The sequence below is a fragment of the Pseudorca crassidens genome, chromosome 17 (assembly GCF_039906515.1).
Source record: "Pseudorca crassidens isolate mPseCra1 chromosome 17, mPseCra1.hap1, whole genome shotgun sequence".
Lineage (NCBI taxonomy): Eukaryota > Metazoa > Chordata > Mammalia > Artiodactyla > Delphinidae > Pseudorca > Pseudorca crassidens.
The window spans coordinates 74,894,360-74,908,068 of NC_090312.1; the positions used below are offsets into that span (position 1 = coordinate 74,894,360).

At 38.7% G+C, this 13,709-nt stretch overlaps 1 protein-coding gene across 5 annotated transcripts in view; it reads left to right on the forward strand.

Annotated features, from left to right (window-relative positions):
* CYP7B1 (cytochrome P450 family 7 subfamily B member 1) overlaps positions 1 to 13,709 on the forward strand; it is a 185,388-nt gene that overhangs the window by 61,825 nt on the left and 109,854 nt on the right. The window contains exon 1 of one of the 5 annotated variants that reach the window (XM_067712213.1): positions 2,310 to 2,338. The exons of the other annotated variants lie outside the window; for them this stretch is intronic. Coding sequence (XP_067568314.1) covers positions 2,325 to 2,338 — 14 coding nt within the window. The 5' untranslated portion in view covers positions 2,310 to 2,324. Of the gene's footprint in view, positions 1 to 2,309; positions 2,339 to 13,709 lie in introns of those variants that run through there. 5 annotated transcript variants of the gene reach the window in all.

Consider the following 13,709-nt stretch of genomic DNA (forward strand, 5'->3'; position numbering starts at 1 on the left):
ATAACTTTTTCCTTTTCCCTGAAGAAATTCTTTTTTTTTTTAACTGGAGTATAATTGCTTTACAGTGTTGTGTTAGTTCCTGCTGTACACCTAAGTGAATCAGCTCTATGTATCCCCTGTATCTCCTCCCTCTTAGACCTCCCTCCCACCACCACCCTCATCCCTCCCATCTAGGTCATCACAGAGCGCCACGCTGAGCTCCCCGTGCTATACAACAGCTTCCCACTAGCTATCTGCCTTACACATGGTAGTGTATATATGCCAATCCTAATCTCCCAAGCCATCCCACCCTCCCCTTCCCCCGCTGTGTCCCCACGTCCATTCTCTACGTCTGTGTCTCTATTCCCTGGAGAAATTCTTTTAACATTTCTTGCAGGGCAGGTTGGCTGGTGATGAATTCCCTCAGTTTTTGTTTGTCTGAGAAAATCATTTTATCTCCTTTACTTTTGAGGGATAATTTTGGTGCATGTAGAATTCACCACATTTGGTGCATGAAGGTTTTTCTTCAACACTAAATATTTCAATCCACTCTTTTCCTGCTTGCATGAAGAGAATTCTGCTGCAATTCTTATCCTTGTTCACCTTTAGGTAAGAGTTTTTTCTCCTCTGATTTCTTTCAAGACTTTGGTTTTCTGCAGTTTGTATATGATATTCCTAGGTATGGAATTTTGATCACTGCTTGATGCTTTTTGAGCTTCCTGCATATGTGGCTTGGTGTCTGTCATTAATTTAGAAAATTCTTAGTCACTATTACATCAAATATTTTTTCTGTTTTGTTCTCTCTTTTCCTCTGTTATTCCAATTATGCATTTGTTACATATTTTGATATTGTCCCACAGATCTTGGATGCTTTATTCTGTTTGTTTGGTTTTTTTCGTTCTTTTCGTTTGCATCTCAGTCTCGTGAGTTCCACTGAACTATCTTTAAGCTCACTGATTCTTCCCTTGGCTGCATCCAGGCTATAGATGAGCCCATCAAAAGCATTCTTTGTTTTTGTTACACTATTTTTTTATTTCTAGTACTTCCTTTTGATTCTTCCTTAAAGTTTTCATCTCTCTGTCTACATTATGCATCTCTTCTTAAGTGCTGTATATTTTTCTATTAGAGTCGTTAATATATTCAGCACAGTAATTTTTAATTCCCTGTCTTATAATTAATTCCACAATCAGTGTAATATTGGAGTCTGCTTCTGAGGCTTGCTTTGTCTGTTCAGAATGTTTTTCCCATTGATTATTAAGACTGTTTTGTACAGTTTTGGTTATATAGTTATCTTTACAGTTCTGAACTACAGTGCAAAGTGAGGACTGCCTCTGTGTATGTGTGTGTGTGTGTGTGTGTGTGTGTGTGTGCGTGTGTTCTGGTCAAGTAATGAAGTACTTAGCACAGGAAGTTTTCCCTTTGCTTTGATGTACCAAGTAACATAAAGCCATCTGAGCATATATCTTTAAATTAGTTGTTATCTTTCAGCTTCCCTTTGACTAAGTTGTGTGGGTTTCTTTCCTCAGTCTGATTGCTGTTGAGCTAGAATTCCTATTGTGAAATTTTCTCTCTTAACAGACCTTTGCTACTATTGTATTTTGAAGAACTTGGGAAATAGCAGAAATTCCCTAAACATTTTGAAATTGAATTTCACTTGTTTTCCCGATTTTTCTAGAGTGTGTTGTAATTTTCTGGACTTTTTCTTAATGATAGTAATAATTGCAATAATAGCACCTAACATGTACTGAACATCTGGTATGTGTCAGTTTCTTTGCAGAGCACTTCCTATATATTATGAGAGAATATAATGCTTTTCTCCTACTCAACAAATAACTTAAAATTTGAATACAGCCGGAAGAAAAATGTCTTTTACACATCTAGATTGTTGATGTGAATTATATCTTAGACTTTTTCTCAACAGAGGCAAGGGGCTAACAGAGTGTGGGGAAGGATCTTTTTAAGATCTAAGCACTTTCCGCTCACTGCATGGGACCTAGTGGCTCCAATAGCCTACGACTTGCCCTCCAGAAAAGAGCTTCACGTGCTGGCCACCAAAAGCAGCAAGAGGATCTAAAATTTGTTTTCACATTCTACTTAGGAACAACATGCTTGGTAACTTGCTTGTATGATAGAAAAACTTAAGCATGGCCCTAGTTTAGAAAGGAACCAACCTACTGCCTGGAGATACTGGCAATGAATGATAATTATACTCTCCAAATCCTTCCATAGAAAACTCAAGGAGCTGTATTTACTTCTTTTCAGCATTATAAAAATTATGTATCCTTTTATGTGCAGAGACAGTTCCTTGAGGATGAAGAGTTATGCATGCTCATTAGCAGAAGAATATGTACCACAGCAGGTACTGCATGCTCAACCCAAGACTTATGACCCTCTTGTCTGCATGAGTGGCAAGCATAACTTCTGCGTTGTGGTGGTGAATGAGAGGATGAAGAGATAATGATGATAATGAAAGAGGATCATTTAAATGTTCTCGCTCCATACTTTGGTTAAATATTCAGATACATTTCAAATTAGCCATGCTTCTTCAAAAGTTAGAATCCAAGTGTGATTAAAGCAGTACATTCTTGCTTAATTTTCTGTGTTTTGAAATGGAAGATACCTTTGGAATTCTGTCTTAGCATTGGCAAATCACTTTGCCCTGGCCATGAACCTTGATTATTAGTTTTACATCTTTTAGTGCAAAAAGACTTGGCTTCATTGGTCTTTCTAGACTGACTTTCCCTGACTCTGTTGGCAAGTATATTAGCATAATCTTTGCCTGAAGATTTCTACTTGGTCAACTGTTTCCTGTGGTCCTTTTCAGTGTAGAAGAATGAACGAATGGGACAGAAGCAGTCACTTTGATGTTGGAATCTTCATAATTATTCTTTTCATGAATTCAGGTCCTTTGTGTCATTTACTCTTATGATCAATGTATGTATTGTGTGAAGACCTGATTCATGGGAATTATCATGAAAATTGGTTCATTGGTTATATATACATTAAAAGAGCTCAAGTGAACAGAAAATAATTTGTGAAGAACAAATAATTTAAGGAAAGCAGTGAAGGCTCAGAGTTATGTCATTAAGAAACCTAGTCAGCCAAAAGAAATGGTGAACTATTACATACATTATTTAAAAGAAATAAGAGGTATGAGAATTTAGGCTCCAAAATTGAGTAAAATAAATTACAAGAGACTTTGTAACAGCATATTTTCTTAGATCAGTGTCCTTAGAAGCAGAACTCCTGTGCAGGAACTCCCAGGGGAAACCTTAAGGGAAAGGGAAAACCAGACAGGGAGGGGAGGAAACCGAGGAAAGAGGCTGATCTCAGACAGAATCTCCCAGAGGGTGGGCTTCAGCCTAGTCCTACAGAAGATCTCTGGGATATGAATTATATGTGTTGAAGGTTCATAATCCATCACCCCCTCATCACTGGTTGACAGTCACAGGGTGCGTAAGAAGGTCACAGACCCACAGGTCCTTCCCACTTTTTTTTTTTTTTTTTTTTTTTTGCGGTACGCGGCCCTCTCACTGCCGTGGCCTCTCCTGTTGCGGAGCACAGGCTCCGGACGCGCAGGCTCAGCGGCCATGGCTCACGGGCCCAGCCGCTCCGCGGCATGTGGGATCCTCCCGGACCGGGGCACGAACCACATCCCCTGCATCGGCAGGCGGACTCCCAACCACTGCGCCACCAGGGAAGCCCCTTCCCACTTTTCACACCTGCAGTAAAGTGTTCCCGGCAGCCTCAGAGTTGTCCTCTGAAGAGCTGCAGGCCTGGCCATCGGAAACACCAGATTAAAATTCAGAAGGTGGGGTCCATGCAGAAATAGTAAAAAGGAATAAGAAGGGGTTCAACAGTGTCAACACTTAGATGATCCTAAGTTACAAAAGTGTAAAAATTCAAGGACGTTATTTCAAATCTGGATAATTTCTCAGATTGAGGAAAAAATCAAATTGGCTGTACTAGGAATCTTTGTTTCTTTGCTCTTAATCATGTAATAATCAAATGAAACCTGCCATTTTTTGAGCTCCTACTGTAAATCAGAACTGTACCTGCCACTGTAAGTTCATTTAAGTCTTTGATCCTCAGGGCAGTGAATATGGGTGTTATTTCCCCCATTTCAAAGAGAGCAGAAACTCTCCAGATGCAGTGGTGTGCCAAAAATGATGTTTGAATGAGCAGATGCATGGATACACCGCATTGAATCAAACACAGGCTGGCCGTATACTTTCATTCCATTTATCTCATTAAAATACAGCTAGTAAGTGAGTGGCTCACTCAAGACACAAGCGTACGTCTGTCTGACTCTAAAGCCGTAGGTGTTTTCATCTGTTCCTATGTACAGACAGTCTGTGTTTTACGATGGTTCAACCTATGATTTTTTGACTTGACAATGGTGCGAAAGTGATAACACATTCCGTAGAAACTCTACTTGAATTTTGAATTTTGACGTTTTCCTGGGCTAGCGATATGTGATAGGATCCTCCCTCCTGATGCTGGACAGCAGTAGCGAGCTGCAGGCTCCAGCCAGCGCCACAATCACGGGGGTAAACAACAGATACACTTATAGCCATTCTGTACCCGGACCACCATTCTGTTTTTCACTTTCAGTACAGTATTCAGTGAATTACATGAGATATTCAACATTTTATTACAAAATTGGCTTTATGTTAGAGGATTTTGCCCAACTGTAGGCTAATGTTAGTGTTCTGAGCACGTTTAAGGTGGGCTCAGCTAAGCTGTGATGACTGGTGGGTTAGATGTAAAAAATGCATTCTTATGATATTTTCAGTTGATGATGGGTTTATCAGAACATAATCCCATCGTAAATCAAGGAAGTTCTGTAAGAAAGATCTGCCTTTCCCAAAGAAAATTGTTTTTAAATACCCTTAACCTCTATTTCCCAAACAATAATGATAGCTCCCTGCATTCGTACAGCACCGCAAAGTTTACACAGCCTTCCACTTCCTCAGCCCGTTTTATCTTCACCACCGCCCTCCTTACAAACCAGGCAGCTGGTGTTCAGAGAAGTTAGGTAACTTACTCAAGGTCACAGAGCCAGGAAACAGTAAGGCTCGAGCCAAAGTCAGCTCTCCTGACTCCAAGGCCAGTGCTCTTTCCAAAATCAGAAGTTGTTTTATGTACATTTTTTTAGACTGTGAGCTTCCTCGTGGTATTCAAAGCGTTTTACGGAGCTTGTGTCATTATAGGGTCCGTGAATACATATTTTCTAAGCTGGTTTCTATGAAATTGCATTCAGATGCAGGACCTTCTGATCCCCCCAAATACATATTCAGTCTCCATAGTTTCTAAGATACATGGAATGTTATGGGGTTGATCTTTGGTTCATTTTAAATCACTTCTGAAACAACTTTGCTAATTGACAAGTGAAAAAGTTAAGGAATAAGAGAAACCATGGAGGTTTTTGGTTTTTCCTTTTCTTCTGAAGATCAGAGGACTGAAGGAAGGTTTCTTATCCTACATGTTTGTTCCGTAAAAGGGATCTGTTTTTTCTTTAGTTTCATCTCAAGAAGACAACACCTTAATTAAACTCCGGTGGGCCAGTTTAATTAAAAAATGTCAGTCAGATCGTCACAAGGGGACCAGATATCCATGAAACGTACCGTCTGTTTCCTTCGTGATTGCTCGGATCGCTTTGACCCGGCACCCACCAGGACAGCATGCAGTGGTGGTGAGCAGAGCTTGTGGGTTCCTGTTGCTGTAGGCAGAGGGGGCCCTTGGTGGGCCAGTGAGCGAAGGAGAGACGCCGGTAGACCTCAGGACCCAGGGTTGAACACTGAGAGGCTTTCCAGTCTATCGCTGTACTGAACTAAGGGATTCATGGTTTTCTATTCTCATCACCAAGAAGATACCTAAGAAGTTAGTCACTCTTCCATCCCTGCCCCACTTCCCTACCTTTCCTGCTCGCTCCCTGCTTTCCTTTCTCTGATCTGTGGGCCCTGAGCCTTCAGTTTTGTGTATACATGTCTGACAGCCACTTAGTAACTGCTTCAGCCTGAACCCAGACAGCCCTGTGAGCAAGGAGGCCACCTCCCTAAACCCCAGGGCCAGAGTGTGGTGAGGGGTTTCAGAATCACAAGGTGTTGAGGGTCTCCTGAGGTCATTCTCTCCTCTAAGTGTTTTAAATACATGATTTCATTTAATGCCCACTTGATCATTACCTCACTTTGCATAGAAGTGGAAAATGGAGGCTTGGAGTAATTCAGTAATTTCTCCCAAATTATAGAGCAAGCATAAGGAGAAGCTACGAATTGACCAGCAAAGCTATACATGACCTGAAAAGCTTCCAGCTACATTTGTTTCTCAGCCATCTCTTCTTTATTCATGAAAGTGGCTTTAATCTGATTATATACATATTACATGCTTATTTTTAAAATCCGATATATTGGAGTAATATGCTGTTTTCATTGAGGACCTTTTAAAAAATAATTCTTGTTATCAGCCAACTCTCCACCCCCATCTCCTACTTGTGCCCCCCCTCCTCCAGCACCCTTGCATACTCTATATAACAACTGGTGATGCAGGCTTTCGAACCTTGCTCCAAGAGCATATAATCAGAGGAAACCTGCGGGTGTGCACAGAAGCATGAATAGGGAGTTTGCTAGTGTTAGTTATTTTTTAAGTGTGTTCTCTGCATCTTTTCATTCAAGAGTACATCATGGAAAATTTTCCTGGCCCGCTGATATGACTCTAACACGTTCTTTTAAAGGTGTGTACTATTCCATAGGATGGATGATCTATAGTTTTCCTCCTTTTTTCAGTCTTTTTTTTTTAATAAGTTGTTTACATTTAACCTAGCATACCGAACTCTTTTTTTTTTTTAACATATTTATTGGAGTATAATTGCTTTACAATGGTGTGTTAGTTTCTGGTTTATAACAAAGTGAATCTGTTATACATATACATATGTTCCCATATCTCTTCCCTCTTGCGTCTCACTGCCTCTCACCCTCCCTATCCCACTCCTCTAGGTGGTCACAAAGCACTGAGCTGATCTCCCTGTGCTATGCGGCTGCTTCCCACTAGCTATCTATTTTATGTTTGGTAGTGTATATATGTCCATGCCACTCTCTCACTCTGTCACAGCTTACCTTCCCCCTCCCCATATCCTCAAGTCCATTCTCTAGTAGGTCTGTGTCTTTATTCCCGTCTTACCCCTAGGTTCTTCATGACCTTTTTTTCCCCCTTAGATTCCATATATACGTGTAGCATACAGTATTTGTTTTTCTCTTTCTGACTTACTTCACTCTGTATGACATACTCTAGGTCCATCCACCTCACTACAAATAACTCAATTTTGTTTCTTTTTATGGCTGAGTAATATTCCATTGTATATATGTGCCGCATCTTCTTTATCCATTCATCCGATGATGGACACTTAGGTTGCTTCCATGTCCTGGCTATTGTAAATAGAGCTGCAATGAACATTTTGGTACATGACTCTTTCTGAATTATGGTTTTCTCAGGGTATATGCCCAGGAGTGGGATTGCTGGGTCATATGGTAGTTCTATTTTTAGTTTTTTAAGGAACATCCATACTGTTCTCCATAGTGGCTGTACCAATTCACATTCCCACCAGCAGTGCCAGAGTGTTCCCTTTTCTCCACACCCTCTCCAGCATTTATTGTTTCTAGATTTTTTTTCAGTCTTTTTTTTCTTTTTTTCCCCGAAGAAACAATTCTGCACTAAATATCTTTGATTACATATGATTTCATATTGATGCTTTTATTTCTCTGGAATAGATTTTCCTAGAGGTGAGGCTTTTTAGGTTGAAGAGTTTATGCCTCTTTAAATTTTAATCGATATCTCCAGATTGCCTAAGCAGTTTCTAGGACATGTGAATATGCCTTTTATCAAAAACCCATCAGACGTACATAAGAATAGACACATGTATTCCCAACTATAATTTGACTATCTCAAACCCTGACTATCCCTTTTCAAATGTGTTATAAACATCTCAGCCCTGGATTCGGTACAGGCCAGAATCCACAGGATCAAATTGAAAACAAATCTCCAGAGATAGTATGTTCACTTATGTATACCTCTACTGAATTTCTGGGTTACTTAAAACTCACAAAAGTTCTACAAAGCTTACTTATTGGGCATTTGGATAGCAAATTGTTGCGTAGAAGATCAATTTGGGCATTTGTTTATAGAAACACCCCCTATGATGTATCATTATAGGATCATAGGAATTGAGAGCTGGAACCGTTAAATGAATGATTCCTTCACATACTGTATAGAATCTTCAAGAACGATGTCTTGATGGGATGTGCCTTTGGAACATGCTAAGATGTTATCTCATTTAGTGCTTTGCTGAAAGCTTATTTCTAATATGTTTTTCAAAATGTTCAAATTTTTAAAAAGATCAAGACATTTATTTAAAGTTACTTTAAAGACCACTGATTCAGGGCTAATGATTGTATAGTTTATTAATCAAATGTATTTAGCAGGGAAAAAACCCAGCTACAGTTCACTTACAATTGGGGTTTTACTCTATTTTAACGTTATTTTAATGAGCTGCAGATTTGAATGTGGCCTTTGTTCATCTGTTGCTTCCGCTCAATTGCAGTTTCACCCTAAGATGACACAAGACAGATTGATCAGGCTTCCAGTCATTGTGGGGCTTAAATGAAGTGAACAGGGCCTTATGTTTCTAAACCAAATGAGAGGATTAAGGCAAAAAGAAAAAGAAGGCAAAAAAAAATTTTTTTAAGTTACCCTCCCCCCTGCCCCAAACAGTCTATACATTCTTTAAATCATCTGTTTGCTGTTCTTAAATTTGCTACTGTGGTATCCCTGTTTTCCTAGGAGAGCATCAGAAGATGACATCATAAAAAGGGAAACTGAGAACATCCCAGACAAATATTAGCATGTGTAAGGGGAAAGGTGCTGTCTCATCTCATTTTTGACACACAACAATTTCAGTGCAAAAGTAAGAGCATTTAAATGACATTAGATCTTCCTTAGTAGATAATGTTCTTATGTCCAAAATTTTAAAGCTATTTATCATCTAATAACTTGTTAAATATTGTTCCTCATTTATATACTTTATTTAAATGAAAATAAAATTCCTTTGAGTTAGCAGTGATTTTTTGTGGTTAAGATTTTCAACACTGGTAAGTTTGGGGGAGCTTCTCCGGGGCCATGTGAAGTCTGGCACATACTGGACCAGTTTTGGCTGTTCTTGTTTTCTGTTTGCAACGATGGTCTAGAGAGGCTGTAGCTTCTAGCATGCAGTTTTCCATTGTATTTATACACTAGCTATGCTGCTTGAGATGACAAAAGAACTTCACATACAGAAAACAGAACTTACAGAGTGGCCTTCTTAAAGCTGTGGGAAGCTATGTGGCAGCTTTGACCAAGCTCATTCAACAAGAAATTAATCATAGTTTCTGAACTTTCATGACTCAACCTTCTGATAACAAGAAAGCATTGTATACCCCCATTTTGTTATTTTTTTAAATTGTAAATGGTTTGTATTGAATGCAAGTTTCATAAGTTAACCTTTTAGGTAAGAACAGCTTCTAATTAACAATAATCATATCTTTATGAATTAACATTCTTAGTGGAGCAATCCAGATTCTGTGGACTTATTTGAACAACACGATAAATGGAAGCATTTACAGGAAATAATACAATATAAATGTGAAGTGTTACTTTGTATATTAGATACACTCAAGGACGTTGTAAGTAACATATATTTTTAAAACTGCAAATTTCAACAAGTGAGTTCACTGCTGAAAAATTCCTGTTGCTAGTGCTGTGCGTTACAAATGTGAATCTCTTCATCATCCTTCACCTCCATTTACATGCTGGTTTTGCTTAAAGAGAGACAGACCTATTTTTCCCTGAGAGCTTGTTGCTTATTTTAATATGTTTCTTTCATATTGATGATAGGATAGATCTGGTAAGACCAAAACCATATAAAATAAAATATAGAAACTAAGGTATTTTTTAAAAGGAGTGGAGAAACATTATATCTATGTGGTCCTGGCTGAGCAAAGCCACAGAATTCACTTAGAGCTTTTTTAACAGCCAGAGCAGATGTTTTATCTTGTACTTGAGCCTGTTGTGTAACTGGGTGAATGACAGAGTTGTTTGTAATTTCAGTGAAGGTAGGTTTTGTTTCATTGTTGTTAGTTAAAAGTAATGTTGAAGTTTTAATGCATTCTCTATTAAAAGTAAACACAACCACAAAACAAATATATAAAAAAGTTTGAGATTGACATTACAGGTTGAGAACTCAGTAAGAATCAAGTGTTTTTCTGTAGTTTGTCATTTGTGATTATGTGTGTGTGTGACTTTGTACTATTTTAGATTTTAATTTTCTGTTTTGTTTTTAATAATTTTTGTTTAAAGAAAAAAATGTATTTATACATTTCATTTTCAATACATTTTTGCATAAAGGAAAAGACCTATTTGGAAGTAATTTACAAGTAGATTAAATTCAAAATATAATTGAGAGCCTTTTAGCAAACTCTGCTGAAAAATTTTGTTGAAAAAAATATATATAACACTTGCATTACACAGAGACCATTATAGTAGTTATTAATTATGATAAAATTTGAAATTCATCCACATATAGTTTTATAATTACATAATGTAAAGGAATATTTTTATCACAAGAGATTTATATTTATTTAACTAATATATCTTTTAAAATATGCCCATGACATACATTTTGGTCTCAGAGATGTATGAGTGAAAATTGTGTAATGACATACAACCGATCTTAAAGAGCTTAATTTCCTTTTGATGGCATGTGTGTACAACCATTGTGTGGATGCTTTTGCATTGCTTTGAGCATTAACATTCTCTGAATATTCTGCGCATCTAAGTAACCATGATTGTGGTTCACTTCATTTAATGGTCATTCATATAAAATTAAAGCTTTGAGAATATTATAATTTGCTTCAGCTAATACCGGTTATATTACTCCTTTATAGGACGGCTGATATTTTCACATAACAGAGGTTTTCCCACTCTCTTGACTTTTTCATTTTACTGTGTTGTTTCTTTCACTGAAAATAGGCTCATAATAAGTTCAAGGTGAAGTTTTCAGGCTCAGAGCTATTAGTCAGTTTTCATGTAAACAACCGTCTTTGACATCGTCCTTCTATTCATTCAGCTTTGCATTCTGTTATGTGAATAACCATACCTGTGTGTTTTTAAAAATCACTATTTCTAATGGGCACATTAAAAAATCCTTAGGTATTCAGTGCTTTTCTGCACATAAATGTAACGTGGGTGTATTGCACTTAAGATTAAAGGCCAGTAAGGCAGACAAAAGGGACACCATTGCAAATTAAACCGTAAAGGTCTGAAGTATTATTAAGAGGTTCACAGATACTGTGTTCCAATCAGGCTCAGTAAGGGCTGAATCCCTATTATGTTTCTAAAGCCTCCAAAAAGACATGGGAAGGGACCCAAAGTTAAAGTCGTCCAATAGAAAGCACTTAGGCCAAGAGCACATGAATGTATGACTGGGTAATGGGCCTTTCATCTTTGAAATAAAAACAGTTGAGTTCAATTGGAAGCGAAGTTTCCCCCTTTGAGAAAGTTTATTTTAATGAGTTTCCATTTTATGCGTGGGCTGCTCTTTAATCCAGGCAGTTCCATTGAAGTCTTACCCAATGAAGATGCAAGACAGATTGTCCAAGCTTGCGGCTATTGTTAGGGGTTGATGAAGTGTATGGGCCCTTATGGTTGATAACAGAAGTAGATGGTCAAAGCCAATAAATAAAACTTTAACTCTGATTGTTGGGTGCTTTATGCTGAAAAGGTTTCCATTAACATGGATCTTTGGTTTTGAAGGACTTGTGAACCCAAAGGCAGCTTGTAGCTCTGTCACACAAACTAAGTCACTTAGACAAGCAGCAATCTGTCCTAGCTGATCAACTCAGTTTGGCTTTTAAAATTCCGGACTTCTTTTTAGAAATCAACACTGTTAATATCTTGACAGACAATGAACAATATGTGAATCTGCTGCGCAGTTGATTTATCACGTACATGGTTTAAGGAGGAGGTACTTTGTGTTTTGCTTTATGGGGTCTTAATAATGAAAATTTTACAGTGAACAATTTATTATGTTTTAAGTGGTTGGTATTTGAGTGTGGGGACGGAGGAGGATATTTTACAGACAATGTGAGTCACGGGACCATCTCAAGTATCATAAATGTTCATAGCTCACCCATATGACATTTGTATGCTCTCTCCAAATTTTTATTCTTCTAAATCTCATTTCATCTAATTTTTTTTTTTTTTTTTTTTTTTTTTTTTTTTTTTTTTGCGGTATGTGAGCCTCTCACTGTTGTGGCCTCTCCCGTTGCGGAGCACAGGCTCCGGACGCACAGGCTCAGCGGCCATGGCTCACGGGCCCAGCCGCTCCGTGGCATGTGGGATCTTCCCGAACTGGGGCACGAACCCATGTCCCCTGCATCGGCAGGCAGACTCTCAACCACTGCGCCACCAGGGAAGCCCACATCTAATTTTTGAGTGATGGATATGATCAGTTGTGTACCCATAATTGTCCTACAATCTACCAAAACCATTTGTCCTGAGTTGCAGTTCCTTGAAAATCTGCCCCCGTGGCTTCAAAATTATACAACACTAATTTAGCAATTTAGAAGCCACTGCATCCCGTGACTATTCAGGGCATGATTATAGTAGCACAACAGATGGAACTGTAATGACGTTGAAGGAGTAATCCTGCCCTCACTGCCTCACCACTGGAAGTTTAGGTAGGCGCTTCAGGGAATATATCTCATATTTACCTTTACAGTTACCCAAGGAAAATCTACCTGTGATACTTTTGAGGCAGAGATACAAGTGGCCCTTAGCCCACACCCTGCATCTGCCATCCTACAAGGGACCTTGCGTGCCTAGAATGGACCACGCTGCTCACAGGAAGCCCCATGGAATTCCCCCCACCCCAAATAACCACTGACTAACTGCAGACCTAGATGGAACATGACGGCTACATTCTGGGAGAATGGAGGCAGGGTCCTGGGCTGAGGCAGAATGGAATATTCTCTTCTCTCCTCTGCATTTTGTGGTGAAATCTGTAAGAGTGAATGAAATGACCAGCAAGGATGACAATGTGAGAAGTCAGGGGCAGTGAGGAAATGAAAGAAAGAGGGTTAGGAAGCCTAAGGAGAGGGTAGCGTGGGTGTTGTTGCCTGATTTATGTCAATTGTCCACAGGGTGTCATTTTTTGTCCCTTTTTTCCTTTCAATAATAAAGTGTATAGTTTATAACCATGTTCACAGTTAGTGATTTCCTATCTCTTCCTCAATAAGATTACAGTTATTGTTGTCTCAATATATTTCCATGGTGTCAGACTTATTACAAATGTCATAAAAAATTTCCAGCATTTTTCTCTTCCAGACAGGACAGTCTAAGTGTTTAGATGCCCACTGTGTTTTACATAATGGTCTTTGAAAAGGAACACATATCCTAATTTCTACCAAATTTCAAGGTAGATATGTTGGAAAGGTACAAAGATGCTTCCAGAATTCTAGCCTGTGATTCATGAGTTGGGGGCCTTGAGAGCCATCAGGGTCTCAGGTCTTATACCCAAATCCCCTCCTTCCTTATTTCTACATTTGGTTGTTTAATGGTTTGCATTCCTAAACAAGGAGTATGACAGCTTTATTGGTACCTAGGGAAAAAGGATTCTACATCTTTTTACAAGGCAACCCTTC